The sequence below is a fragment of the Miniopterus schreibersii genome, assembly GCF_964146895.1.
Source record: "Miniopterus schreibersii genome assembly, chromosome: 2".
Lineage (NCBI taxonomy): Eukaryota > Metazoa > Chordata > Mammalia > Chiroptera > Miniopteridae > Miniopterus > Miniopterus schreibersii.
Genome location: NC_138102.1, coordinates 150,152,446 through 150,180,089, shown reverse-complemented (window position 1 = coordinate 150,180,089; position 27,644 = coordinate 150,152,446). Strand labels below are relative to the sequence as shown.

The following is a 27,644-nucleotide window of genomic DNA, read 5'->3' as shown; positions in this document are numbered from 1 at the left end:
GTCCCCAGAGCTTCTGGCTTTGAGAAGGACACGAGGCTAATCTGGAAAGGAAGATAATTCTTACGAGTATTCTGTTTATTCTGACCATATGAAGGGGACTCCAACAACCCTGATCGTTCCAGTGGCTTTAAAAGGTGCTATTAGAGAAAGGTCAGCTCACACATTTGTAGGAAAATGGCTCTATTTCTTTAAAAATAAGTAATTCCTATAAAAGGCCCAAAACCATATGACGAAGGCTAATAGTTACTGAGAACCTACCGCATATACATGTCAGACACATGGGATGTTATCCACAATGCTTTCCCTCCTCCATCACTCATCCAGGCATCCAACCCTGAGCACACCGCCCGTTCTTCCAGCTTGCTTAGGAAACAGTCCTGGCTCTGCCAAGATCATCCATTCAACAATTACAAATATTCTGCACTTTCTATGCGCCAGGCACGACTCCAGGGGCAGGGACACATTTGTGAACTAACAGATCCCCCGCGCTGGCGGAGCTGATCGTATTAGACATCCCGTGACCTCCAGTTAATCGGTCCTCCTGCACCAGCTCCCTACTCACCCGTCTTCTCCTTTCTTTAGGTGCATCCTTGTGGAGCTTGTTGACCATGGCCCACCATTTCAACCTCCTAAATTTCACTGACCATTTATTTTCCATCACATCTATCTAGCCCAAATCCTAGCCATATATGAGTATAAACATTTGCCTTTTGGTGCCTTCACCCACACCCCCAAATGTAGCTGAAAGAATCACACAACAGGCAGATCAGTAGTTCCTCTATAATACCAGCTTCAAAAGGCTCCTCTACAGCCCAAAACTCTTAATCGCTTTTTCTAGCCAACTCCAGACGGGGTCTGTTTCAATCACCCACACAAGGGCCATTCTTCAAATCTCCAATGCTCCATTTTCCCTTTTTCTCTCTGCAAATGACCTCAACTCCAGCTTTCCAGAGATAGAGATGAAAGTGGTAAAGATGGGAACTTTATAAACTTACAGCAAACCTATAAACCATCCTACTTTCCCATGGTCCAGTAACCAAGAGAAAGCTGTTCTTCACCTAAGACCAACTGCTCTGTCTGGGCTTCCGTCCCATGCCATCTCCTTAGGCCATTTCAGACCCTCCTGTTCACTGCGCTCACACGTCCGCTGTCCTAAGGTAGAAAATTAGGTTTTTGATTTGATATCTTTCCTCTTTTTTAATGTAGGCATATATAACTATAAATTTCCCTATACGCAGTTCTTTAGCTGCAGCCCATAACTGGGATGTTGTGTCTCCATCTTCATTCTACTCAAAGTATTTTCTAATTCCCCTAGTGATTTCTTCTTTGATCCACTGCATTAAGGAGTATGTTATTTAATTTGCACATATTTCTAAATTTCCCAAATTTCTTTCTTTAGTGTTTCCTAATTTCACTCCACTGTGACCAGAGAACATACGTGGTATGATTTAAGTCCTTTTCAAATGTACTGAGGCTCATTTTATGACCTGGCATATAATCTATACAGAGCATTCCTTGTGCACTTAATGTACATTCTGTTGGTGGTGACCTGTTCTCCAGTTATCTGTTGGAGCTAGATGTTTTACAGTAATTATACTAATCTTAAAGCATCTTAGCCCCTTGGTTTCTAACAGTCCCCACCTTAACTTTGTCTATATCCTGGAAATTATCATCATCTAGAACAGGGGTCAGCAAACTACAGCCCCTGAGATAATTCCAAACCGATTAGCAGGTCAATTTATTTTTTTGAGTAAAGTCTGACTGGAACGGGGCCATGCCCATTCATCTACCTGCTGTCTATGACTGCCTTCAAGCTTCAAGGGCAGAGGTGAGAGGTTCTAAAAGAATCCACGTGGCCCACAAAGCCACAGATATTTCCCATCTGACCCTTCACAGGATGTTTGCTGATCCCTGACCTAGGGCATTCCATAGACTCCCACTGCAGGCTTGTGCCTCCTTTCCTTCAAGATCTCTGGCTTCCTTACTCCTAGGTCAACTGCTCTCTGTGTCAGAGACCTTGCACACGCCTTCCTGATCCTACACTCACTTCAGGGCTTTGTGTCCTTCTTGGACACACTTTCATGGTAAATCCCTTTACTCTCCCCTGATCCTCCAAATCTGTATTTAAGTCCTTCTATATAGTCCTCCTATAAGCTTTTATGTTTGATCTTTCCAACCATCTTTCTTCTTCTTTCTTTCTACCTCTCGGATGCGCTGTATTGGTGCAGAATCAAACAACAGGCCCGTTGATAAAAGTAAACCTTCATTGCACTCAACCGCAGCAGAATCCTCACTGCTGCCAGCAGACTCCCCCTGGCCCTAATCACCGACAGCCCCACTCCCACGGCTCTCCTCCAGGCCCAATCCTTCATCCGCAACAAATCTCTTAGGATGGCCTTGTCTTACTTCACAGTGAAAACCGAAGGGGCTGGGTGTGAATTTTCTCAACTTTCAACTCAGACATGAAGAAAGATATCTACACGCACCTCTTTTTCCTCCAGGTTCTGAAAGAGGTATTCAAAGATCATCCCTCTACCAGGGCTTTTGATCTCAATCCCTCTGGACTGCACCAGGACCAATACCTTGTCCCACTGGTGCTTTTCTTCTCTTTATACTTACAGACCTCTCCCAGAACTTACCCCACAGCTCATGTGCAGGCTTGAGCCTTTCCCACATTAAAAAAGCACAAAAAGCTATCAAACCATCCTTTCTACTACTCCATACTATCTATCCCTCCATCCTAGTTCACAGGGGTCACTCAGTGAAAAGAGGTCAAGTATTACGACGTGTTCAAATCCTTGCCACCCAAGGGAGTGGGCCACTGTTTGGGAACTGATGTGGCCAACCCTTATTTGGGACCTAGAATTGTTTTCTCATCAGATAGAAAATTTTATGGCAAAATTCTCCCAAATGTATCAACATTCCTAACTCTGACTTGACATTTGAAGATAACACAAAACTCTAAATATCCTGAGTAATCTGCTAATTGACCTTTTACAGAGAGCACCTATCGTAACTGTGGCTTTAACAAGTGACACTAAAAAAAGGAAAACTTCTAGAAGTGGCTATTTTTTATACATGATTTGCTCTATAAGACTTTCTTGTACATGACCTAATGAGTTTATGTAAGGTTTTCTAAAAATAAAGCTGAGAATTTAAATATATTGGTGCCAACTCAATGTTCACAAATTAAAACTTTTTTTGTGAAGAACAGACTTGAGTATTAGGCCCCGTTTCTCTCCGTTCACAGTATGATCTGGGGTGAGTTCCAAATTCTGGACCTCAAGTGTTCCATCCCTAGAGTACATGATCGCAAAGGGCCCACCCAGTCCTAAGATTCTACATGAAGGGAAAGACAGAAATATATATACTCTAACTCTAAATCTACACAAACACTAACAGTGTAAAACATATAATGCTGTCCCATCTTACAAATATTTACTCTTACACATTGATTTCAAGGGCAAAAATTATAGGTGTGCCCTATTTTACAAAACTCTAAATTTACAAAAGAAATGAATTAAGAAGGTATTTACAAAAGCACTATACTTTATAAAAGGAATTGCTGGAAGAATTAAATAAAATGGGGATTCAACCCTATTAATACAAAATATTTTCAATTTTGCACAAATCCCTATGTAGTACAGGTGATGGAGATGGCCCTCCTCTCTGCTCTGTGCAATGCTCTATTGCAGAAGTTACAATGCTCTTTACTGACTGGTTTGCAAAACAGACTGTGAGGACCCAAGAGAAGAGGCCACACTTACCAGCTCCGTATCTGCAGCACCCATTGTAGGCTGGATTGCGCAGCACAACTTTATCGTAGAAGCAAAGTAAGACAGTTGTATAAATCAAGGCATTACTATAGGTTCAATAGCTTGTTTCTGCCCATTTACAGAAAATAATTTTGGGGGTGGGTGGGGTGAATATCTGAGTCATTTTTAGAATGAAATTAAAAGAAGGTAAACTCATTGTCACAGGGTACTTGAATTGGAGCTAGGGCTTTAAATAGCCAGAGGCTAAGCTGCCATTTGCAAACATTCAATCCACAACCCAAATGGAACTGATTAGTAATTTTGATAATTCACTCTCAGAAGCATCAGCTGTGAGGGCCAATTTCCTTGAAGTCTGAAGAAAAAAGTCACAGAAAGAGAGGGCCCTCTTTTAAACCACATCCTGCAAACTCTAGAAGTGAAAGGACATTACAATATTTGGAGAGAATTTGTGGTAAATAACTGCCCAGATTCACGCTATTGTTGTCGAATGTGGATACGTTCACTTGGGGAGATTATATAAGAGCCAATGCTGCTGCTCTTCTGTGGGATGAAACTGCTGGGGAGCTGAATGCACAGCATCTAGAAGCTCTAACAGGAGGTGTGAAAACACCTAATTCAGACAGTAATTACAACGAGAACCAAACCAACCTGCTGGCTGAAGGGAAGGAAGATTTAACTTTTCAATCTCTGACTCTTCTTTTTAGAAAGGGAGAAAAAATAAGTATTCCTGTATTTAGAAAAAGACTGCTTCTAAAACTTGAAAACGTTTCCAATTAAAGTAAAAAAGAAAACAAAAGGCAGCTTAGTGTCTAAGGCAGAGAAAGAATGGCCTATTTTCATTTAATCAATCCTTTACATGTTTCACATGGCACCCAGGGTCTTCTTTCTCCTGAAAAAATCCTTTAAAAATTGATTTGGGTTAATTTGGAACATTTTTAATTTCTACTCTGTGAAGTCAAGTATGAACTCAGCCCTCTAGAAAACGGTCCATTGGTTTTTAAGTGTGTCTCATTAAACCTAATGACATGGAGCATTATGAACGGTATTTGGTTTTTAAAATGCCTGTCTCTGGTGTGGCCTAAATTTCAGATAATCAACGGTGGCAAATGCAGGTGTTAGGATGACGCGTGGCCACAGGTTCACATTCACTCTCTGTGGGTAACTGTGCTCACTCACTCATTCCTTATGTATCAATTTAACACCCTACTTTGTGCAATAATGTCACTGTTTACTGTGACAGCTGTTCCAAATTTTCCCACTCTTTACTATCCCCTCCTACTCTGAACTGTCCCTGCTGCTTTCAGCAGGTGACTTGGAACCCACTTTACCAGAGAACATCCTTCCTGGGGGCCAGCCTGCCTTCCTTGTTGCCCTCTATGGACCCGATTTCTGCATGAGTACTGCCAAGAACGCCAAGACACCTGCCTTCTTTCTCGGCCAGAGTGGAGATGTCAGGTGACTCCCTCTCCCCATTTGGACTGTGTAAGTAGAGAACCGAAAATAATTTTTAAAAAATTCTGGGGGACTTAAGTAAGTGGTTGGAAATCAAAAAACAGGGATCTATTGGCTCTGATTTCATGAATCAAGTCCTGCCTCCCCAGTCCATTGAAGCTGCTCTCACAGAGACTGCCCGTGATCTTCTCATTGTCAACTCTGGGCACTTTTCTTTCCTAATCTTAATTTATCATTCTGTGTTAAAATTCCCTAAAACGTTTTCCTCTTTCCTGAAATCTTCTCATCCCTTGATGCTACTCTCTTTATGATTCTTCCACCACTCAGACTGCCACATCTTAGTTTTTTCTTTCTCCACTTGGCTCTTTCTCCTTTGGTTCTGTTCTTGGCAATCTTCTTTTATTACTCTGTACACTTTTAATGGGAAACATCGACCTCACATGACCATTACTATCATCAATACGCTGAAACTGCATGACCTGTTTCTCCAGTTTGTTTCTCTTCCCTAAGTGCCAGACCCATACTTCCAACTGCCCCATTTTTCTGGATGTTTCACAAGTACCTCAAACTCAAACGAGCTAAAGCTCATCCTTTGTCTTTCCTGTCAAACCTCACAATTTCAAGACCTGAGCATGATCTAAGACCACTCATATTTAGCCACAACACCATCAAGTCTATCTCCAAAGTATGGGTAATTCCTCTACTCACCATTCTTACCATCTCCTACCTGAACCCTTCCAACAGTCTTCTGATGAGTCCTTCTGCTTCTAGACTCTTTCCGCTCCATCATCTTTACTGCCTTAAATCTAATTTGATCAGAACTCTCTCCCATTTGAATCCTGCAATAGCTTTCCGTAGCCTGCAGGATGATCCAACTCCTTACTTGCACACAATCTAGTCCCTCTTACCTTGTCAATCCTTCTCTGCCATTTCTTCACAGGTGCCATGGGCTCTAGCCAGGCCATATAAACAATAGATTCAGCACATGACCTGCTTTTATGTTTTTCCTCCTACTGTTTACTCTGGATTATTACTTTCCCCCCTTGTTTTCGTACACATTTGCTTCAAGACTCATATTTGGCATCACCTCCTCCCTGAAACTTCCTGACCCCAGTACAATTAGGTGCATCACTTGCACATCTTTTATTCCCAGTGATTTCCTTGTTGCCTGATAGATATGTGTTCAATATGGGCCTGCTGAATAAGTAAAGAGATGAATGAATGCCACTTATACAGACAGCAGATTTGGTGGTTCTTTCTATAGTTCCACTGGAGAAGTTACGCCTGTTCCCCATATGTTGGTCCAATGAGATCAAAGGATTGAGCCTTGAATGAAACTGTGAATTGTTCCATAAAATTCATGGCTCTCAGATCAAATCCATACACGCTGTCCGGAACCATCTGGAACATAGTCATACCTCTCATCTCTTCCCCTTAGAAACTGAGGCTAAAAATACAATGAATTCCTGAATTAGAGGCAAAAAATAATTCACGACAGTGAGGCCTGCACATTAAAAGCAATCATAGGCTTTTGCTCTTTGGCACTATTAAGTAGGGCAAATTTAGCCTATTTGTCAGAATAGGTTTCTTTTTTTAACATTTACCGGTACTCTAGGCTCTAATTTCTAGTAACTTGTTGTCTAATCCTTTTTAAATAAATTCTTAGATTGTTTCTCTAAAGGGGAGGTTGGGAGAACAGCTCTATCTGCCAAGCCTGTCACCTTCAATGGGGTAAGTGTGTTCTTATTATACTACATGAACCTCCGATTGACACTGTTAGAAACAAAATCTCAATTCCAACTTCACAAATACAGGGTGAATTTACATATATATGTTGATATGTGTACATATGTGCATTTAGGTAAATAAATGTGTGTTATACACAAACACACACTTATATACAACTTTTCAGTGAATTGAGAGTAAAATCAGATTTAAACACAATTCAGTACTCAAAACATAGGTGCCCAAATACAATACAAGTGTATTGTATGCAACATGCCACCTTCAGAGAAAAAACATGCACAGTAATGTATCTTCTTTGGTGGCAGTATAGATTATTCATTATTGAAGACACAGAAAAAGGAATATTGGAACTAGAATATATTAGAATTAGAATTTTTAGGTTTGCCAATAGACCACATCAATTAGTATTTGTAGATATGAAGAGGGTTTTGGAGGGTGAGTTTTATCACAAGTCTCACTGTGGCCATATCACAGAGGGCTTACCCCCTGAGGAGCACTGTACCAAATAATGCCATGTTCTTATTTAGTCCTTACATGGGCTTTATGAGAGAGGCTTTATCTTCCTCTTTTATAGATGAGAAGGCTGAGGTTTAGAGAGATTAAGCTATCTGAGAGAGGTCACACAGCTAAGATGTGGCAGAGCTGGCATTCAGAACCAAGTATCCCTTCCAAATGACCAGATTTTCCTAAGAAGTTTATTTAAACGAAAACAGGCTAAAAATTTTAAAGGAAACACGCTAAATTAAAATGGGAAAGAACAGACTAACTGTGACTTTTATAGCAGGGTGAAACTTACAAAGCACTTTCACATACACTGTCATCTGGCCTTTCCAACCACGTGGCAAAGTATTTACTCATCAGCATTCTTATTACAGATAAGGAAACCGAAGCTCAGAAAAGTCGAAAGACTTGCTCACGCCTTTAATGCAGGTTCTCTGACTCCAAATGCAATTTTCATTCTAATTAGCCTTTAGTTTGTTAAAATGTAAAGTTATGCCTTTGGGAAAATTGACTAGCATACTGAAGATATTGTCATTGTGACATAAAAGAGATATCTATTAAGCACAGATGATACGGAATCTTCTGTTGTCTTGGGCAGAAAGCATGTGAAGCAATAGTTACACTCCCAGCAAGATGAAGGCAGAAAGGTCAACAACAAAGTGAAAAGTGGTGACCAATATGGCACATACTTTTTAAAAAATTTTTTAGAATTGAGCTAAAGTTCACCTAACATAAAATTTACTATTTTATCCACTTTAAAGTTTATAATTCAGAATTTTTAATATATTCAGAATTGTACAACCATCACCTCTATCCAATTCCAGAACACTTCCAACACCCCCAAAAGAAACCCCATATCCCCCAATTTCCATCTTTCATCCTTTCTTAGCAACCACTAATCTACTTTGTGCCTCAACATATTTCCCTGTTCTGGACATTTCATATAAATGAAATCATAAAATATAAGGTCTTCTGTTTCTGGCTTTCACTTAGCATAATATTTTCAAAGTTCATCCATGTTCTGGTACTTCATTCCTCTCTAGCTGTGTAATATTCCCTTGCATGGCTATATTACATTTTGTTTACCCATTAATTAGCTGATGCAACAGTTGGGTTATTTCTACTTTTTGGCTATTATGAATTATGTTGCTATGAACATTTGTGTTCAAGTTTTCGTGTGAACATATGTCTTTAATTTTCTTGGATATGTGCCTAGGAGTGAAATTACTGGGTCCTATGGTAACTCTATGTTTAACATTTTGAAAAAAATGCCAAATTGCTTCCTGCACACTTTCTGTTATTTGATCTTCAATCAATTTATCAATACAGATCTAGTCTTGAGTGACATCAGTTCTTCCAAAGCTGGGGTAGAAATGTTCATTTGAAAAATGCTGCCATTTTTAATGGGCATCAGCTAAAGAGATGTCTTCAAGATAAATCTGGGTATCATTCTGATTATCAGCTATAGTAATATGATTACTGGCACATGTCTTAAAAATTTATCAGCACCCTGTTTTAATCAAGCATTACAAACTGATCAGTATCTGTTGACATAATTTATATGTAGGTCACAGAGCTTTACTGAAAATAATAAAAATAACATATGAACATAGTTTTGTTTGGGGTTCATCATCACCATTAGAAAACTCTTTTATATAAGCCTTATTTTATGTCTGTGGAACTGTATTTGTATAAACACTAATGTGGCCCTAGAAAGCTGTATAATACATACTCTTGCAATATGCATTTAGCTAATCACACTACCTGATAGGAGTCTCCGATTTCTGCATAATGCTGCTCATACTAACTCTTCTACATATCGAGAACTTTCTGATATGTCAAGACACAGGGTAGGTAGACAGTTTGACTCACAGTAACAACTACGATGTCAAAGTTTAACTTGTGCACTGCACTGAGGGACACTTCCTTTGTTCAGCATTGAACTTTTTAAATGGAACAGTAAAATACTTAACAGTGAAAAGCTCCTATCTTTCCATACACAGAAATGATGCCCACAAATATTCCCTGTTCTGAAACTTCAGAATTAGAAAATATAAGGTTAAAAGCAATCCAGGGTATCCGTTTCAGAAGAGAGAACATTTATCTGTTTAACATAAAATATAAATAAGTCATCAAGAAAGCAAGGTATCTGTTACTGAAGCCATTTGCTTTCAGTATCCACAGAGACCAAACTCTGTAAACACATCTGGATCCTAAGTCGTGCACCCAGATTTCAGTGCTACTTCAGGTCTACGGGGAGGGGCAAGTGAGGCATAAACACAGCTCTGAGTCTGAGTCCTCCAGGGACTCTGGAAATTAAAGTCTTTCTTCATTTGACAGGATAAAATGAAGGTAAGGAAATATGGAAGGAAAATTTACTTATTTTCTTAGGTAGCTAATTTTTCTCTGAAATACTATGGGGATTCTGTCTCTACCAAAATATGCTTTAAAAATATTCCTCCCCAGAACAGCTAAATGAAAAGACTGTGCTGGTTTTTAATATGCACTTGCCTAAATTCATGACATTTATTTATTTATTTTTTATTTATTTATTTATTGTTCAAAATATTACAGATGTCCCCTTTTTCCCCACCGACCCCTTCCACCCCAAACCCACTCTGCCCCAGGCCTCCACCACACTATTGTCTGTGTCCATGAGTTATGCATACATGCATAAAAATTCTTTGGTTAATTTCTCCCCACCCCTACCCACCCCCATCTTCTCTCTGAGATCCCTCAGTCTGTTCCATGCTACTAGGTCACTGAATCTATTCTGTTCATCAGTTTATTATATTCTTTAGATTCCACATATAAGTGAGATCATGTGATGTTTGTCTTTCTCTGCCTGGCTTATTTCACTTCGCATAATAAAAAAGAAATATTAAACCAACACACCTGATAAGTATTTACAAATGATTTCTAGTTTATAAATTTGGGAATGGGAATCAATTTTTATTCTGAATTAATTAACTGTTTCTGTTTAGAGAATTGCAAATTCAAATTTGAATATATAGTACCTGCATTGTTCATGAATGCACACTGACTTTAATATCTTTTCTTTATGTCAACACACACACAAAATAGGTTGTTTTAAAGTGAGAACTTCATAGGTTTTTTTTTAACCTGTCTATGTAATCACTTCTTAGAATTGCCTCCCTTTGGGGACCTATTTTTGTTCATTTGTTTGCTTTGAAAAATGATTGTTCTGTTTTTAAGTGGTACTCAAGTACCTTCTTACGCACAAAGAAATTAATTTGGTGACCAAGTCTGTTTTATATTTTTCATCAAACTGTACAACCCCTAGCCCCGTGCTTATCAGATTGTAAGTGCTTCACGCGGAGAAAGCAAAATCCAAAGGAAAAGTCCATTTGGGCATATACGGCTTTGCTTATGAGTTCCTCCACGGCTGCTTGGAAGCCTTTTTGATTTTCATAGAAAATGAATGTTTGAATGCGAAGGACAAAGTAAGTCCTGCTTGGAGAGTGAGAGAAGCAATCAGCCCCTGGAGCCACGGAAAGGTGTTTGATTTGGAAGCTGCGCTGTGTGATAAAGATGAAATGAGATAGCCTGGAAGTCATCTCTCTGGATATCATCCTGTCCTTTGATGCCTGCGACTCTATTTAATGTAATCATGTGCTCTTACAACCAGAATCTACCACACGACAGGATTTCACTATACTCAAAAGAATTCAAGGTAAAAATCAGTAAAGTGTGTCAAAATACTAATCTCAGTACACAGATTTTTCTCTTTAAGGACAACAGTCAGGTTCACACATCTATTCATCTCCACAGCTGGGGGAGGAAGCGAAGAGAACAGCACTCAGGGTGTTCTTTCCCCATCTCAGTGGACAGCTACAGTCTAAATGCCTAAAGGATATTTTTTTGTAAGTGCATCTCATCTCTGTTTGCTTCTTGTCTTAAATTACATTTTCCACATTCATCTATCTGCGTAACAAAGAACTTAAAAACAACACTTACCCAAAGTGAACAAAGCAAAATAAAAACCGCAATTCAACTTGGTTCAGATACTCATTTCAAAGCTATGTGGTTAAGATCATATTTGGCTCTAAGAAAACCCAAGGTGGTGAACTGTTTAAAATATTTTAGAATGACTTTATGTTATCTTAAAACACTTTTTTTTCATATCAAAGATGTTCTCTGATGACCCTTAAAATGACAGTAAAATAATTTTCTGAGCTGAGTAAATAGAGATTAAAAAAAGTAATGAGCAAATATTAAAAACAAATCTTTAAGTCCCAAATAAACTACAACTCACAAAAAAAGATTCCTCCGAAAAACAATCTCAATTTCACTGAATGACTGAAAACATGGCAACATAGGTATTTTTAGATCTACTGCCTTTAATCAAAAGGAATCAGTGCCCAGTTCCCAAAGGGTATGTGCACCCTCTCTGGGCAGTAGGAGCATTCCACAGCTTGACTGGTAAACTTCACAATGAAGAGTGGTCTAGAGCTGGGTCCTTAGGTAAAGCTGAGTTCTGTCTGCCAAGCCACATCGTTTTCTAAAACTGACTTAACTTCTTTAAGCCTCAGAGTCATTGGTAAAATGGAGGAAATAACAGCATCTACCTCAGTTTTGATGAGGGGTAAAAGAGAGAATCCATATAAAGCTCTTAGCACAGTGTTTGGCGCAATGGTAACTCAATAAGTGGTGGCTGCCATGACTAGTATTCCTTTTGAATGAACAAATCACTCATTTAGTCAAATCATCATTTAGTCAAATCACTCATTTTGAAAAAGGTAACAAAGGGCAGCTATTCAACTGGTTTACAAGGCCAAAGAAATAGGATAAAAGATTTTAAAGATTCTTTCTGCTTTTCAAAGCTGGAGGTAAATTATGTAAGAGGGCCATATTTCTTGCCACCTGCAAAGTTCACCTTAGACTTCTAATCACCATTAAAGAAAACTAAACCATGAAGGTAGGTAGAACTCTATTTGGTCAATTAATTCATCCTTTCTGCTGTCAAGCAGAACCACTCGTATATGTCCCATTAAGTTAACAGACTGCCATCTCTACTGTTGTGTCAAATACTGCTAGTGGTCTGTCCCTATATCCATTCTTTGCTACCTTCTTTGTTAAGAGAGTTCTCATTTTTAACTGGGAACACTGTGGTCTTCCCTTCTTCTCTCAACCACTGAATAGAATATACTTTCTAGTCTCCATTACAACTAGATATGATCATGGGACTATGATGGGAGGTACTGCCTGGGATTTCAGGAAGATGTCAAAGGGAGCTGATTCAGCTAGGAAGCGAGGTTTCTACATTTTCTCTTTGTGGCCTGTTTCAGGCATGACTGTGCAGCCCCTGTAGCCACCCTTGTGAACTTGTGAATAATAATATAGATGCAGAATAGATACAGCAAAAAGATAGGAGCCCAGATCCCTGGTGATACTAAGTTTAGCCCATCTGCTCCAAACTCCCTACCTTTGAATTTATCTTACATGAGAAAGAAACTTCTTTCTTGTTTAAGTCAGTTATTCTGCATTTGCCTGCTGTATATAGCCAAAAACAATTCCTAACTGACACAAGTATTTTTTTCAAATGCTTAAAGCATATTTTTGCTTAGTCCTAAATATACCTGAAATATCAACTTCTACTCAAGTCCCATCATCTCTCTAAAGATATGAGACTTGAGTGTGAGTTCAAAATGTAAATAAGAGCCATTCTAAGATATTGCCTACTCCTGACAAGGGGCTATTTCAAACTTTGTTTCCATAACAGCTGGTACAATAGCTGGTAAATGGTTAGCACTCAGTAATACAGGCCAAATGAATGAATGAACGAATGAACTGAAGAGTGGGAGAGTCCCTAATAGCCATCTGTGTACATACGGCTGCATATTGGTAACATTGAGTCTCCCTAGCACCTCCGTCAATGTCTAGTGGTGAGTGGGGCATGTAGCAAGCACACTGGTTACTTGGACACTATGAAAGGTGACCTGAAAAATCTCGAAGAGTTATAAATGCCTCATTTCATTAATGTCATCCACCCAAGGGCGGCTGAGCCTCTGTGGCTGGGCACCACCTCTTATTGTGAGGCTTGAGCTCAGTAATGACAGTGATGGCAAGTGCTCTGGCTTGTGAAGGTTATTTTGTTTTGTGATTCTTTTTTTTCCTTCCTAATGTGCTCATGACGGTATCTATCTCCCCTCAGCACATCTCCGACTGAGGTGGTAAATTGTCCCTCTGTGTCTCTTCCTTATCGGGTAACGAAGCAGTGAAACTCCTTTCTATGGTGCTGCAATTTCTGATGTTCCAATTTCTCTCTGACAGGATAATTACCTAGTTTGTCTTTCATGGAGTCTCACAGACTCATGTTTATTTGAGTTTCATTTATCTCTAAATTCCTTAGCTTTTTCTAGTAATATGTTCAATTTGTTGCTTTTCTCTTTTAATACTTTAAGCGTCCAAGATCTTGTAGATCCTGTTACTTTCAGAATTGTATGGCCATTACCCTCTCTTTTATTTTCTCCTGGTTAGACTTCAAGGTTCTGATGATTTTTTCAAAACAATATTCTCTCAGAGGGCTATTTTTCTTGTTTTTGTTATTAGTATGTATAATTTTACTTTAGTTCTGTAGTTTACGATCTCTAGATTCTTGTGTCTTTCCACATCTTGATAATTTAATTCAAAAAGAGTTTTATCAAAACAAAATAGGCACATGTTGAAAGCCAAATGCAAGGGTTTCATCAAATAGAAATGAAGCTTGAAGAGTTATCAGTAGGCTTGAAGAGTGGTTTACAGGGTACCACAAGGGACTTGTTTGAGAGCCTTCAGTTAGCTGAGATAGGCATAAATAAGGTTGACAGAAAACTCTCTTACTGAATTTCCAAATGAGTTTATGTAATTACTGCAGCTACAGAAGGAAACATACAGTCATGCACACATCAGGTCTCAGTACTTGGCTAAATCAGGCAACCTTATGTAAGACATGATGTTAGTTGCTAGGCAGGTAAGAAAAAAAGCAGAGAGGAATAAAGGAAAGAAAGAGAAGAAACATAACACCTGCTTTCAAGATACAACTTTCTGTTTAGGAAGACAAGCCATAAAAACTGGGTAGTTACAAGTCATTCCAGTCACCAAGACCTGACCACATCCTATCCCCCCGCATTAGGTCTCAATTTAGACTCAAAGGTTTGCTCTGCTACCATCTCCACTCTGCTGCCGGGGTGATTTTGGTAAAATACAAATCTGATGATGATAGTCTCCTTAGGAGTTTGACCTGATTTTTTAAACGAGGGAGTTCAAAATCCTTATTATTGGTACACAGGACTTCTTGTAATTTAAATTCCCAATAGGCTCTTTAGGTTTATTTCTCACCATTTCCTACCTTTGTATAGAGCTCATCCCATGTTTCCTGAATGAAATTATTGGCAGTATCCGTTTTCTCAAAATTTGCCTGACATTCAACATGTGAATGTGTGACAGACATATGCCAACAGAGGAGCTACTATAGGAGCCTTCCCTGGGAAGGGAGGGACGGAGACAGGGGAAAAGAGGGGGAGAGGGAAAGAGAGAGAGAGGGAATGAGAGAGAGAGATCGATGTGAGACAGAAACATCGATCAGACCAGGGAGCGAACCCACAACCTAGGTATGTGCCCTGGCCAGAAATTGAGCCCCTCAACCTTTTAGTGTACAGGACGAGGCTCCAACCAACTGAGACACCTGGCCAGGGCTAAATAATTAAGTTTTGTTTTTTAAGTTGATTTTACAGAGAGAGGAAAGGAGAGGGAGAGCGAGAGAAACATTGATGTGAGAATCAATCGGCTACGTCCCACATGCACCTGCGGCCAAGCCCGCAACCTGGGCATGGCCCTGTCTTGGAATCGAAGCCTCGACCTTTGGTGCCCGGGACCATGCTTGACCAACTGAGCTCCATCAACCAGGGCTAAATAACAGTGTTTTGATCAGACATTCAGTCACATAGGTTAGTGTTTTCATGAGAAATAACTTATTCCATGGGGGAAAAATAAAAATGAATCAGTTTCTGAAATGGTTCTAAGATATTCTGATCATATTTCCCTTTATGGGCCTCAAGCCCTGTTCACATCATCACACAAACTCTGACTATAACCACCTGCTCCCGAGGAAGACTGAAATTCACGCGTACTTCCCACAGTCCAACAAATAGAACTTAAAATGCTGTGCATTTCCTGGCGAAAATCTGTGTCAAGAAATCGTCTTGCTTGATGTTTTATGGCTGCTTCAGAGAAAAAAGAAACGTGTTCACTGAATGTGCCTCAGAGAAGATAATAAACCTATGGATGGCTACCGCACTGCCAGTCATTTCTCTGTAGGGTTAATACAAAGGGTCAGACTCTCTTCCCCACTGGAAGCAGCGGCCTCGTTTGCGCGCAAAGAAACGAGCTGCGTTACAGGCAACTGCTCTGTGTCTACTCAGCTCCCTCGGGCGCGTCCAGAACTAGACACACTTTCTGGAAAGTAAGGAAATCTCACCTCGCCAGCAGAAGGCCCAGCGTGACTGATTCCTACGTGTGGTCTGGTGATACCCTGAAAGGGAACAATGGGTGCAGCACACTATCTCCACGACTGGCCGCCTGGTCAGTGCCCGCAAACTTCTGGCTTCTTTTTCGACAGAATGAAAGGTAAGCTTAGGAGGGTGAAGAGGGTCTTCTCTCATGGTGACAGGGTCCTAAGGCAGGGTTTGTAACCGAGTCCTCGCACTGCTGAGCTGGGCAACCTTTTCAAAAACGACCCCCCTGTGGCAGCTGGGCTGTATTCAGCTCCCGCAGTATGGTGTTTAATCCAGCTATCTCGGATTGGGGCAGAATCAGACTTGTTTTGTTAAATAAAAACCTGGTATTTAAATACTTGGGACTTAAATGTGTGGCACTTTTAAAACCCTTCCTTTTGCTTCTTGGGTAATTGGTACTCAGAGTTTCTTTAGAATACTCGTAGAATTTGGGTAGGTTTGACATATATTCCTAGGAAGGCCATTAGTTTGACCGGGGGGCAGTGTGAGGGGAACAAAGAGGCTCTGCACCTGAGCAGTTACCTCACCAGTCGAGTTACTTATACTCCCTGAGCCCTATTTTCTTATCCATAAATCAAATCGTATAGTATCTTCCTTTTAGGGAAGTTTAAGGGTAATATGAGATAAAATTCACAAAGACTGTGAAATGATGGCTGCATACAGTAAGGAATTAATTAAATAAAATTAGTGTTATTTAAAAATAAAAGTCATGCTTGGAAGTATGGTCCATCTATCTTCCTAAGTATATCACCAGGGGCCACTGAATACCCATAAAATTGAGCTGCCGAACACCTTTCCCCTAATTCTCTCCCTTTACCATTCAACCAGCCTTCTCCTAATCGTATCTTCAAAAATATCTTTGTCCTCAAGCTCCGCATCACGCAATAACTGCAGACTCTTGTTTCCTCTCCCTGGGGCTGCCAGAGTCTTCTTCCGCTAATACATCCCTTTCCCGGCACCAGCAGCCTGTAGAACTGTCTGTCCCACGCCCGTCTGTCTCTGCACAGGTTGCTCCTATGCTCTCGGAGGCTTCTCCACTCTCACTGGTCTGAGACACTCCTCATTCCTGAAGAATTTCTAGATCAAGCGCTTTCCTGTGTGAGGGGTTGTTAACAAAGGGCCTACAAACTCGGGTGAGAAAAAAATTACATCTGTAGTTCATGAATATTTTATTAAAATTTATCGTTTACTTCAATCATGAAGGTAGGCACTAAACTACTGACAGCAATAGAAATCGCATATATTTTCATATCACATTACAGTAGCCGCAGAAATCTCAAAATACTATTCACATTCACCATGGTTCTGAAACTATGGTATTAGCCCTGCAGCTAGATAGGCTACTTAATGTTAATAAAGTACATACATTATTATATAACAAGTTTATTTTATAAATATTTTGGCCATCATATTTTGATATAACTGATTTCCTTTGTACTCCTATATAATTTATTCTATGCAGATACAAGTGTTACTGTAAGAAGAGGTGCAGAATAATGTTAAGAACCTGCACGTGGGAAGCCTGTGACGGCCCCAGGGGAAGTGAATTATGCCAGCACATGCTCTGATACATCTCTAAGCTTTTACACACTGCTTTCTGTTTATTTGTATCTTTCTTCCTCTGAGCTGTAAGCTCCATGTGGAATAAGGCTTCTTTTTCCCCCTTTCATCTCAATATCCCCAGACTTACTGCAGCTCTCAAAAATGTTGATTAAAGAATGAACTTGTGACAAATGTATATAAATATTTTTTCCTAAAGTGCTGTAGTCTCTGATTTGCTCAACTATGTAGAACCATACAACAATCAATGGCTAATTGTCTGCTTCTAAAACCAGGTTGTTTAGGATATGATTTCATTTTTCTAGTCTTCTAATTTATTCACTATATAACTTGGATGTTATAGTCCAAGAAGCACGTGCCATACCATCTCATTTTGTTATTTACATACTTATTGTATTAGAAAAACTCCTGTTACTACGGAGGAACAATCTAAAAAGTTCACTGAAGCATTCCCTTAACAATGTGTGACTCATTGCATGCCCGAGATCTTCACACCCAAATTGCTGTGTCTGCCAGCATGCCTACAAAACTGCCTCACTAATCATGCTGTAGCCAGGACTAGAAGGAAAGGCCACGCACTCTGAAGACACAAAGGCTTGGAACCTTCCTAAATCACCAACTCTTTTATAGCAAGAAAGTGCTGCCCAATTTTCTAGCTCATGTACCTAAGTTCCAGGATAAAAATTATACTAAAAACTTCCTATAGTCGGCATCATCTACCTTCTTTCAAAACCAGCCACCCATCCATGCAACCACTCACCCAACCAACCACCAGTCAACCAAAATAATAGTTTCCAAAGTTACACTGCCCAGCCAGGCGTGGCTCAGCGGTTGAACATCAACCTGGGATCCAGGAGATCAGGGTTCGATTCCCGACAGGGCACAGGCCTGGGTTTCGGACTCAATCCCCAGCAGGGGCTGTGCAGGAGGCAGCTGACTAATGCCTCTCTCATCACTGATGTTTCTATCTCTCTCTCCCTCTCCCTTCCTCTCTCTGAGATCAGTAGAGATATATTTGAAAAAATAATAATAATAAAGTTACTCTCAAAATTAAAAAAAAAAAAAGTTACGTTCACTAAAGAGATCATTTTAACCAGGTTGGTATGTTTCTTTAAAAAAAAAAAAAAAAAAAGAAAAAGGTTGTTCCACAGCAATAGGTATTTTCCCACTTCTCAGACAGGGAAATCAGCAGGAGCTATGTAACATGGTTTAAATGAGATGGAAAATACCTCAGTGTAACAAGCCAGAATGCTTAAATGTTAATACCTGAACTGTTTTCAACATTCATTCAATATCATGATTTACAAGAAGGTAATCTTAATTTTATTTAAACTTAATTAGAGAGCACTTCAGCTTTTTTAAGAAACCTCATTTAATACTTTATCTGTGAAGTTTTCTTGGCCTTTATTATACGGAAATACACCTTATAATACACAGTGATTATAATCTGTCGATTGCTACTATAGTACTGGATAGTGTCTTCCTTTCGTTTACACAGAATAAAATGGGGATAATATTCTAAGTGAATTGACTTGAGATGTGAACAGAACTCCAGGTTGATTTTATTTGTTCATTTCAAGGACCAGCATTGTAGAATGAGACTATAGGTCCTCATGAGGTATCAGAGATATTCATTTTTCCCTTTACCTTTTTTATTACTTCAGACCTAAATGGAAAAGTTCAGAAGAGCTTTTCTCAAAAAATATTTTGAGTTCAAGAAGATTTGAAAAGAACATTTAAAATAAGAGTATAAGTAACAGCACATATTAAGTACTGTTCTGATGATGTGACTGCTGTAATTAATTAGAAAACAAGGGAAAGAGTCTGCAGATTTACATCCCTGAAACCGTGTTTCTAAGAAGTGAATTGCTGTGAAGTTTCAGAAACCTGGACTCCTCTCATCTAAGTACAACATTAACCATATGTAAAGCTTTTATTTTTGTATGTCATCCAACCAAACCACCCAGCCTTGTCACCCCTCTCCAGAAGATGTCTTCAGTCTATGTCCATTGCCACTGTCAAAGTTGCATTGTTTTTTGCCGAGACTACTAGTTCTGATCTCTCCTCATTATCCTCTGTCCCTCTCTAATCGATTCTCTACTCTGCAGCCAAGTGATCGCTTAAAAACTCAAACCTGATTATGTCATTCTCATCATCTCACCTGTTAAGGACTCTCAGTATTCCAATTCCCAAATTCTCATGTATGAGCTCCTAGCACGGTCTGCCACCAGCCTGCCCTCTAGTCCATCTGTGTGCCACTCTCTCGCTTGCTCGCCTTCTAGGGCCCAACATCATGGGTAAGATCTTTAAAGAAGCCGTGCTCCTTGCTTAGGGCCTGCACATAGGATGCTCCTGCTTTCTGGAATGTGCTTCCCCCACTCTGCAGAGTAAACTAGAGTCCTCTTATCTTCCCAGCTTCCCGAGAGAGGCACTTCTAGACTGCAGAAAACACAAGGTATGGATACGGGATCCTGTCATTGTGGAGGCTTTATGGGTCCTTGGCTGAAAGTCTAGGCATTGAGATAAACAGGGCGTGAGGAACTCAACGAATCTGCCCCATAACATAAGTGGCCAACTTCCTGCAAGAATCTCTCACCATCTTTCTTCCCAGGCGTCAAATTCAGCTCTGGCTGTTCAAGTGCTAGCAAAAGGCATGTACAATTACTTGGAGATAAGGGTACATGATAAAGTTATGTGGGACTTTGTTTCGACTAATCTTCTCTTTCAACCAATTTATATATATTTATGTCCACCTGTAATAGTTCTGTGGATATTATTCTGATATATTTTCTTCTATAGTTTTATTAATATTAACACAAAAGCATATTAGCCTATACCATCAGGCCAAATATAAATTAAAATAGGTAAATTATAAATGAAACCACTAAACAGAAAACAAAATTTGACAAAATGGGAAGTTTCAATTCATACGTAATACTATGTCATTGTCAAGTTAGTAAGAATTAGTGGAAACAAATACATTATCACCAGGATGCCAAATATTGAAACAAAAGTAGGGGCTAACAGGGTTTCTGCACATGTCTGAGGCTATATAAAAGTTTTATGACTGAATCTAAGAGTCTTATAGTGCCCATCCCAATGCTGTGCACTAAATCACACAAGGTTGGCAAAAGAAGAAAAGTATAGTAAATGCAAAAATTTTTCTACTGTAAATGGACACTGAAGGGACTATTTAGTTAGGTGTATACCATTTCTCAAAACCAGTGTTTCTACTCAGGAAGGTTGAAGATGAAGCAACATTTCATCAATTTGGATGTTTCAAAACTTTATATGAAAAGGAAAATATGAAAATATTACTGTATTGAAAGAAAGCCACCACTGTTTTTATACTCTTGGTTTAACATGTTCAAGAAGAAAAAAGAAGTTGGCCATTTAAAAAGAATTGAAGCATTATGGTAGTGTTTCTCAGTGGAAGATATACAGTAATTCCTCACTTAACACCACCAAGGTTCTGTCCTTTAAGAGAAGTGACATATAATGAAACCAATTTTACCACAGGCTAATTGATATAAACAAGAGTTAAGTTGCTACGGCATCTCATCAATGTTATAATGAAATGATGTTATTCGAGGACCTACTGTATGAATCACCTAGGGGAGCATTTCTAACCTATTCTCCACTGTCCTGGTGAGGGAGATCTGTGGGAACGAGGGATACGTAGCTTTCAATACCTCCGATGAATTCGAGGCAAGACTCTCGATTGAGAAATATTAAAAGAAAAAGAACAATGAATTAGAGGCACAGTCTCTTGTCAATTCCTACTAAAACATAGTAATTGCCTCATCCAATTACCCCATCTTATTTCCATGATCTATTCTAGCTGGTTGCTCATAGTTATTCAATTATTTTTCATTCCTGTTGATTTTTCTTTCCTAAAAGTATCTAGAATTTGTCTACCTGGTTATTTTTAATATCCATAGTCCAGGCAAATATCATGTCTCTCAGATAATACTCAGTCTCCCTATATTAACCTGTGACCTCTGTGTACCCCCACCCCCAGAGAGAAAATTAAAAATAGAAAATTTGGTCATGTCACTCCCCTGCTCAAAACCCCTCAAAGGGGTCATGTTCCTAGACTGAAGGTCAGAATCTCTGAGATGACCTCTGCGGTTCTACAAGACCTCGCTCCAGCCTATCTCACCAGCCTTCCCTTATTCTTCTTATACCACATTAGCCTCCTTTCAGTTCCCTGCTCTGGCCAAGTTCCTCACTGCCTTGCATGGTCTTTGCACCTGCTTTGTCACCTGCCTGGCATGTTCCTTTCCCCATTTTAAAGCTCACTTCAAATATCCCATCCTTAGGGTAGTCTTCTCTGAAAGATTACCATCATCCCACTCTCATCTACTCCAGGCTTTGTTAATAATAACAATGGCTATAATACATATTGAGTGCTTATTATGTGACAAGCACTGTTTTAGGTGCTTTTGATGTAATAATGTATCCTTAGTATAATCCTATGAGGAGGTACTCCATAAATAATTTTAACTGCATCCATCCATGCATGAATCAATGAAAGAATGAGATGAAAACCCCAGGGCAAGGGTACCTTGAAATTCTACAATTGCACACTTTAGGAAATATCTGTCTACTTTGAAGAGTTTTGTGATAGTGATTTGCATGCATATGCTGAGATCACACTCGTAATGTCAAAAATTTGAGGGAAGTGTTACTTAAGGACTGAATCCTCTCATCAGAAAATATGTTTAACTGAGTAAGAAAGGGATAGTACAAAAGCAATTTGAAAGCACAGAGCTGAAGGCCATATTAGGAGTATATGTGTGTGTTCTCATTCAGAAACATGACTCAGATGATACCCATACTGGAAACATTTCCTAGCCACAGCTGGTACCTTTGACAGCTTTTGTTCAGATGGCTACACATTTTCTATAGCAACCTGCATCCAGGTTCATCTCTGTTCAGTTTTATCTGCTAAAATGCAGATCTGAACAATGTTCTTTAATACATTCAGTTCACGAAAATCTAACCAGGCCTTGGAATAAAATATCATCAATTAAAAAATTAAAATATTCTAAAAAGGGGACATTCTCATTGGAAATTATTTAGGGTAGTCAATCTCTTGGGTTCAAAGACTTGAGTGAGCCCCAACCTACAATACTTTTGGCATAACTTACAATAGTGCCTATTACGCAATCTGTATTTATTGAATTAAAATAAAGAACCACTGTTTCTGAAGCATTCACTTTCTTTACTCTCATCTACTCTAGTCAGAATGAATCACCCAACTCATCACCACAGGTTTTCACAAGTGGAAATGCTGAGTCAATGAGCACAGGAATTTAACTTTATTAGGCAGAAAATATTACTTACCAAAACAGAAAAATTCACTCTCCTACCAATAATATATAATGTTCTTAAGATAGATATTAAACCAACTTTCCCTTCAAAATGTTTATTTGCTCAATTTTCCTATATGAATCATTCCAGGGGGAAAGCATGACACCTACGTTTATAGCACAACTATTTCTCATCTTATGGTATGACAAACATGACTTAACATGATTTAACACCACAATCAGTAAGGGGACTGCAGGCATATTTTATAAAATCACTCAGACTATAAATACATACTGTCAAATTCCCACAAAGATTGGTATGTTACTCTGAAAAAAGGCCCACATGAAATAATTGTTTTTCATACTCACTGACTTTTAAAAGGACATCTAAAAATTGGTACTGTTTTCAAAAATAGCTTCTCACTTTTGTATAAAGATAAAAGAATAGAACATTTCTCACTTCATTCTAATTGTACACTGACACATTAGCAGATGATAATAACTTAGAAGGATCAGGAGGGTTAATAGATTATCATAAATTACTGTTCAATGAGCTATACTATGGCAATAAATATTTTTATTTAAACTTTAAAAATCGATGTTAGGAAACCTATTTCACTATGTAAATCATTAAAAACTTAGTCATTCCTTTCCTGGATCAGAAGTTCATAAAAGTTTTTTTTCCATATTCTGGTTGACTTTCTGTCTTTAGATGACCTGAGAGGGCATCAGTTTTATTCTGAATTTAAATTGCTACATCTAAATCAAACATCATATCTAGACAATATTCTATGTTGATCAAATGAGAGAAAGTTTTTAATAATTTGCTTGAGGTAACTGTGATAAAAACACTCCACTTAAAATATCCATCAAGAAAAACAAAAGTCAAGCATGCAGAATTCTGGCAACACTCTTTTATCTTCCTAACAGTTGAGAGAAATATCGATGCGAGAGAGAAACATTGATCGGTTGCCTCCAGCACACACCCTGAACGGGGACTGAACCTGCAAACTTTTGGTGCTTGGGACAATGCTCCAACCAAGCAAGCCACTTGGTCAGGGCAAAATATTGTTTTTTAAAGTGAGATCTTGTTCTATCCATATATGTTTAAAAGGGTTGCTAGCCTTTTTAACCACTAAAATAAAGTAAAAACACTTTGAAACTCTGCTGCCAAATATATTAATTGATCTGTTCAATCATTCAGCCTTTAATTAATTCATTTTTGCATTCTTCAGTCTATCTGCTCATCTATCCATTTCTCCATTCATTTATCACACAGTGTGGACACCGGTAGACTTAATGAGCTCATAAACCTGCAGCTGGCCAGTAGTACACATTTCACTCTCTTCTGCCATTCTCCTTTCACTTTCTAACCTTCAGGAAGAACCCTAGTACTGAGAGAACACTTTCTTTTCTGCTTAAATGAGCCCAGGGATGCCTGTGGAGCTCAGTGAGGACTGTTAGACTATTCAGATGATAGTCGACTACATCTGACATGTACATCATGGCAACGTTTAGTTACTGATTAAAGTTATTTATTCCATCTGGAATGCAGATGTCATTGAGTCAGTATGACCCAAAATAGTTTTATAATATTCCAGCTCAAACTCTGTATCATTTCCTACTTCAATTAAAAAAAAAAAATCATCAAAATGGTGTCTAATAACTCACTTTTCCTTAAGCACTTTCACCCTCAGATCTCTGCATGTACTGTTCCTTTTGCCGGTGGTCCTTCCTACCACCGGTCCCATTTTCTTACTTTCTCCATAAGCAAGCTTTCTACTCATCTCTCAAATTTTAGAAAAATTAAGAGCAAACAAAACAGTTTTCAGAATTAGTTTAAGAAAGGGAACCACAACAAAGCCTCACCTGTATCTTGTGCAAGTAGCGTTCTGACCTGACGGAGCTACTGGTTTAAAGGTGATGCGCGGGGAAACCTGGGCTGAGAGCAGAAATCCCAAAGCAAGAATAATGAGAGCTACCGTGGTACCTGAAAAAAAAAAGTTTTCATTAGAGAATAGTTGACAATGTTCTTCCAAAGCAGACTGAGTTGGCAAGACAGCTCCGAAAATAGCTCCATCTCTCTTCACTGTATTACAAAAATGGACATCTGTAATACTCTCAACAATAAGGATGGATAAATAAATAAACAAAATAAAACGTTCCTAAGAACAAATGATCAGAAAAACTCATTAGCACATTCATTGTGAGACATGATACATTTGCTAGCCAAGTAGTAGACTGGTAATGATTTCCTAAAAGAAAAAACACCAAAACTGTTAACAAACAAACAAACACCTTGCATTGCTGAGAATCTCAAAATCAATTTTGGTAACCATTATTGAGTGCCTAACCTGTCAGGAACTATGAGAGGCAACAGACTCTCACAGTGTTCCTTTCATTGCCAAGAAAATTGTTCTAATGGCATTTGATCATGTAAGGCCCAAATCAGTAGACTAAAAAGTAACAAATTGAATATTTTAAAAGCAGTTGAAACAGAATTTTTTATTAGGAGTAGCATTTTTTGAAGACTTTAAACTGCCAGAAATGACATAACACATGTATCCATTTCCCTTTCCTACTGGTACTTGGAAGTGGAATATTTGTTTTTGATTTTAAAGTCTAGAAACGGTGATTAAGTAATGGTAATTATATTAAGCATATCACTTAAAAGGCTCATTTTTGGTGTCCCTGAGAGACATTTGACAGTAAACAAGAAAGCTTTCAAAGTTCTAATTACTGTCCCAGCCACTGTGAGAATAAACAAAAAGGGCCATGCTCTACTATTGTTTTGCTTGATAGCTATTAAAAGTAAAATGTGTTTTAACACAGTTACCTCAAACAAATTATTAAGAAATTGCTGTTTGATCAAAAGAATACTCTCTAGATATGATGTTTGATTTAGATGTAGAGAATTCAATTTAGAATAAGACTGATACATGTCAGGTCACTTTTAAGGGCAGAAGGTCAGCCAGAGAATATGAAAAAGTCTTATGAATGTCTGATAGAGGAAAGGAATGACCAAGTTTTTAATGATCTACATAATGAAATAGGCTTACTGGTATCAACTATTTAAGTTTAAAATAAAAATATTTATTGTCATAATATAGCTCATTGCACAGCAAGTTATAATCATCAATCTATTAACCCTCCTGATCCCTCTAAGTTATCATCACCTACCTAACGATGCTCCCACAGGAAGTGAAGTGTGTTAGATAAGTAGTATTCTCAAAAATATCTGATGCAATAAATTACTTTAACTACCTGGTGCAGGGCTTAGATTATTAGTAAATACTTAAAAAATATTTTCCCTTCCACTACTCTAATCCACCACACTTTGAGTGCATAAATACCACCTGGTGAGCCTGCTTAAAGTGCACATGTTCCTGGTCCCATCTCCAGAGATTCTAAGTTAGTAGATCTGGGGTAGGGCACAAGAATCTACATTTTAAAAGAAGTACCCGTGGTAATTCTGATGGGGGCAGCCTGTGAGTGATGCTTTCAGAAATACTCCACTACCAAAATATCTGGAGGAAATAACAGTGTTTCTGGCTTTTTTATTTATAAGCAATAAAGCTACATAGATATAAACCTTCTATTAAAAGAATCAAGAGGTGGTCATTAAGTTTGTAATATTTACAAGAAAGACCAGTGTTCTGAGCAAGCTTTGAAAATATTAAAAGTCAGAACACCACAAAATGTCCTACATTTAAAATTATTCATGGACTATATGTTTTATATTTCTTTGTATAAAGAGTTTCTTTATCCAGGTCTTGCTAAATATAGTTTATTTGCAGCCATTTTTAAAGAATGAATGCCTGTTCAAAAATTATTTTGATGTAAGTTGTCCCACTATTTTTAACCCAATGTAATAAAAAGTTATAATAAAAACACAAAATAAGGAACAAAACTGAATCAAAAGTTTAAAAATTCTAGGCTAATTTAAGAAACTTAAAAGAGAACAGTGTTCTAATACTTAGCTCTAGTAGAACATCAACTATATACCTACATACACATGAACAAAACAAAAGCATTGCAATAAAAATATGAGAAACCCAGAATCAACTGTCATCAGAAAGTGAACTAGACATCTATTTTGTGGGTCACGGTGGAGTAACAGGTGGAGTGATGCTAATACAGTTGGCCCTCTGTATCCACATGTTCTGCATCCATGGGTTCAACCAAATGGGGATTGAAAATATTTGAAAAACAGTTACATTGCTACTGACGTGTACTATGTAGTTAGGCACCACTGAACATGTACAGACTTTTTTCTTGTCATTGTCCCCTGAACAATACAGTATAACAACTGTTTGCATAGTGTTGACAGTGTATTAGGTATTGTTAGTAACCTAGAGATGACTTAGTGTACGGGGGGATGTGCGTAGATGGTACGCAAATGCTACACCACTTAATAAGGGACTTAGCTCTGTGGATTTCAGTATCTGCTGGGGTCCTGGAATCAATCCCTTGCAGATACCAAGGGACGACTGCACACTAATGGCTGCTTAGCAATAAGTTTTCTTCTGAAGTAGTGTCAACTTCCATTGGTCATTATGTTCTAGTGGGACCTACTTAATCAGTTAAAAACCAGAATTGCACAAAGAGCACTATTTAAATCTATGTGTACAGGTAAAGAGGAGACCTGTGAGAAAAACCCAGGCCTTGTACCTTCTACAGCACTGTAATTTCTACATCATCACTCTCACTGGCCACATCACAAGGAAATCAGCTGCCTACTTCAAGGAAGAGCTCTCTCAAGCAGGGGGCATCACTGT

General features: G+C 38.6%; 1 protein-coding gene across 1 annotated transcript in view; it reads right to left on the bottom strand.

Moving 5' to 3' along the window:
• SLC2A13 (solute carrier family 2 member 13) overlaps nt 1–27,644 on the bottom strand; it is a 270,634-nt gene that overhangs the window by 52,753 nt on the left and 190,237 nt on the right. The window contains exon 6 of the mRNA XM_081128412.1: nt 24,736–24,856. Within this exon, the coding sequence (XP_080984538.1) occupies nt 24,736–24,856 (121 nt within the window). The remainder of the gene's footprint in view (nt 1–24,735; nt 24,857–27,644) is intronic.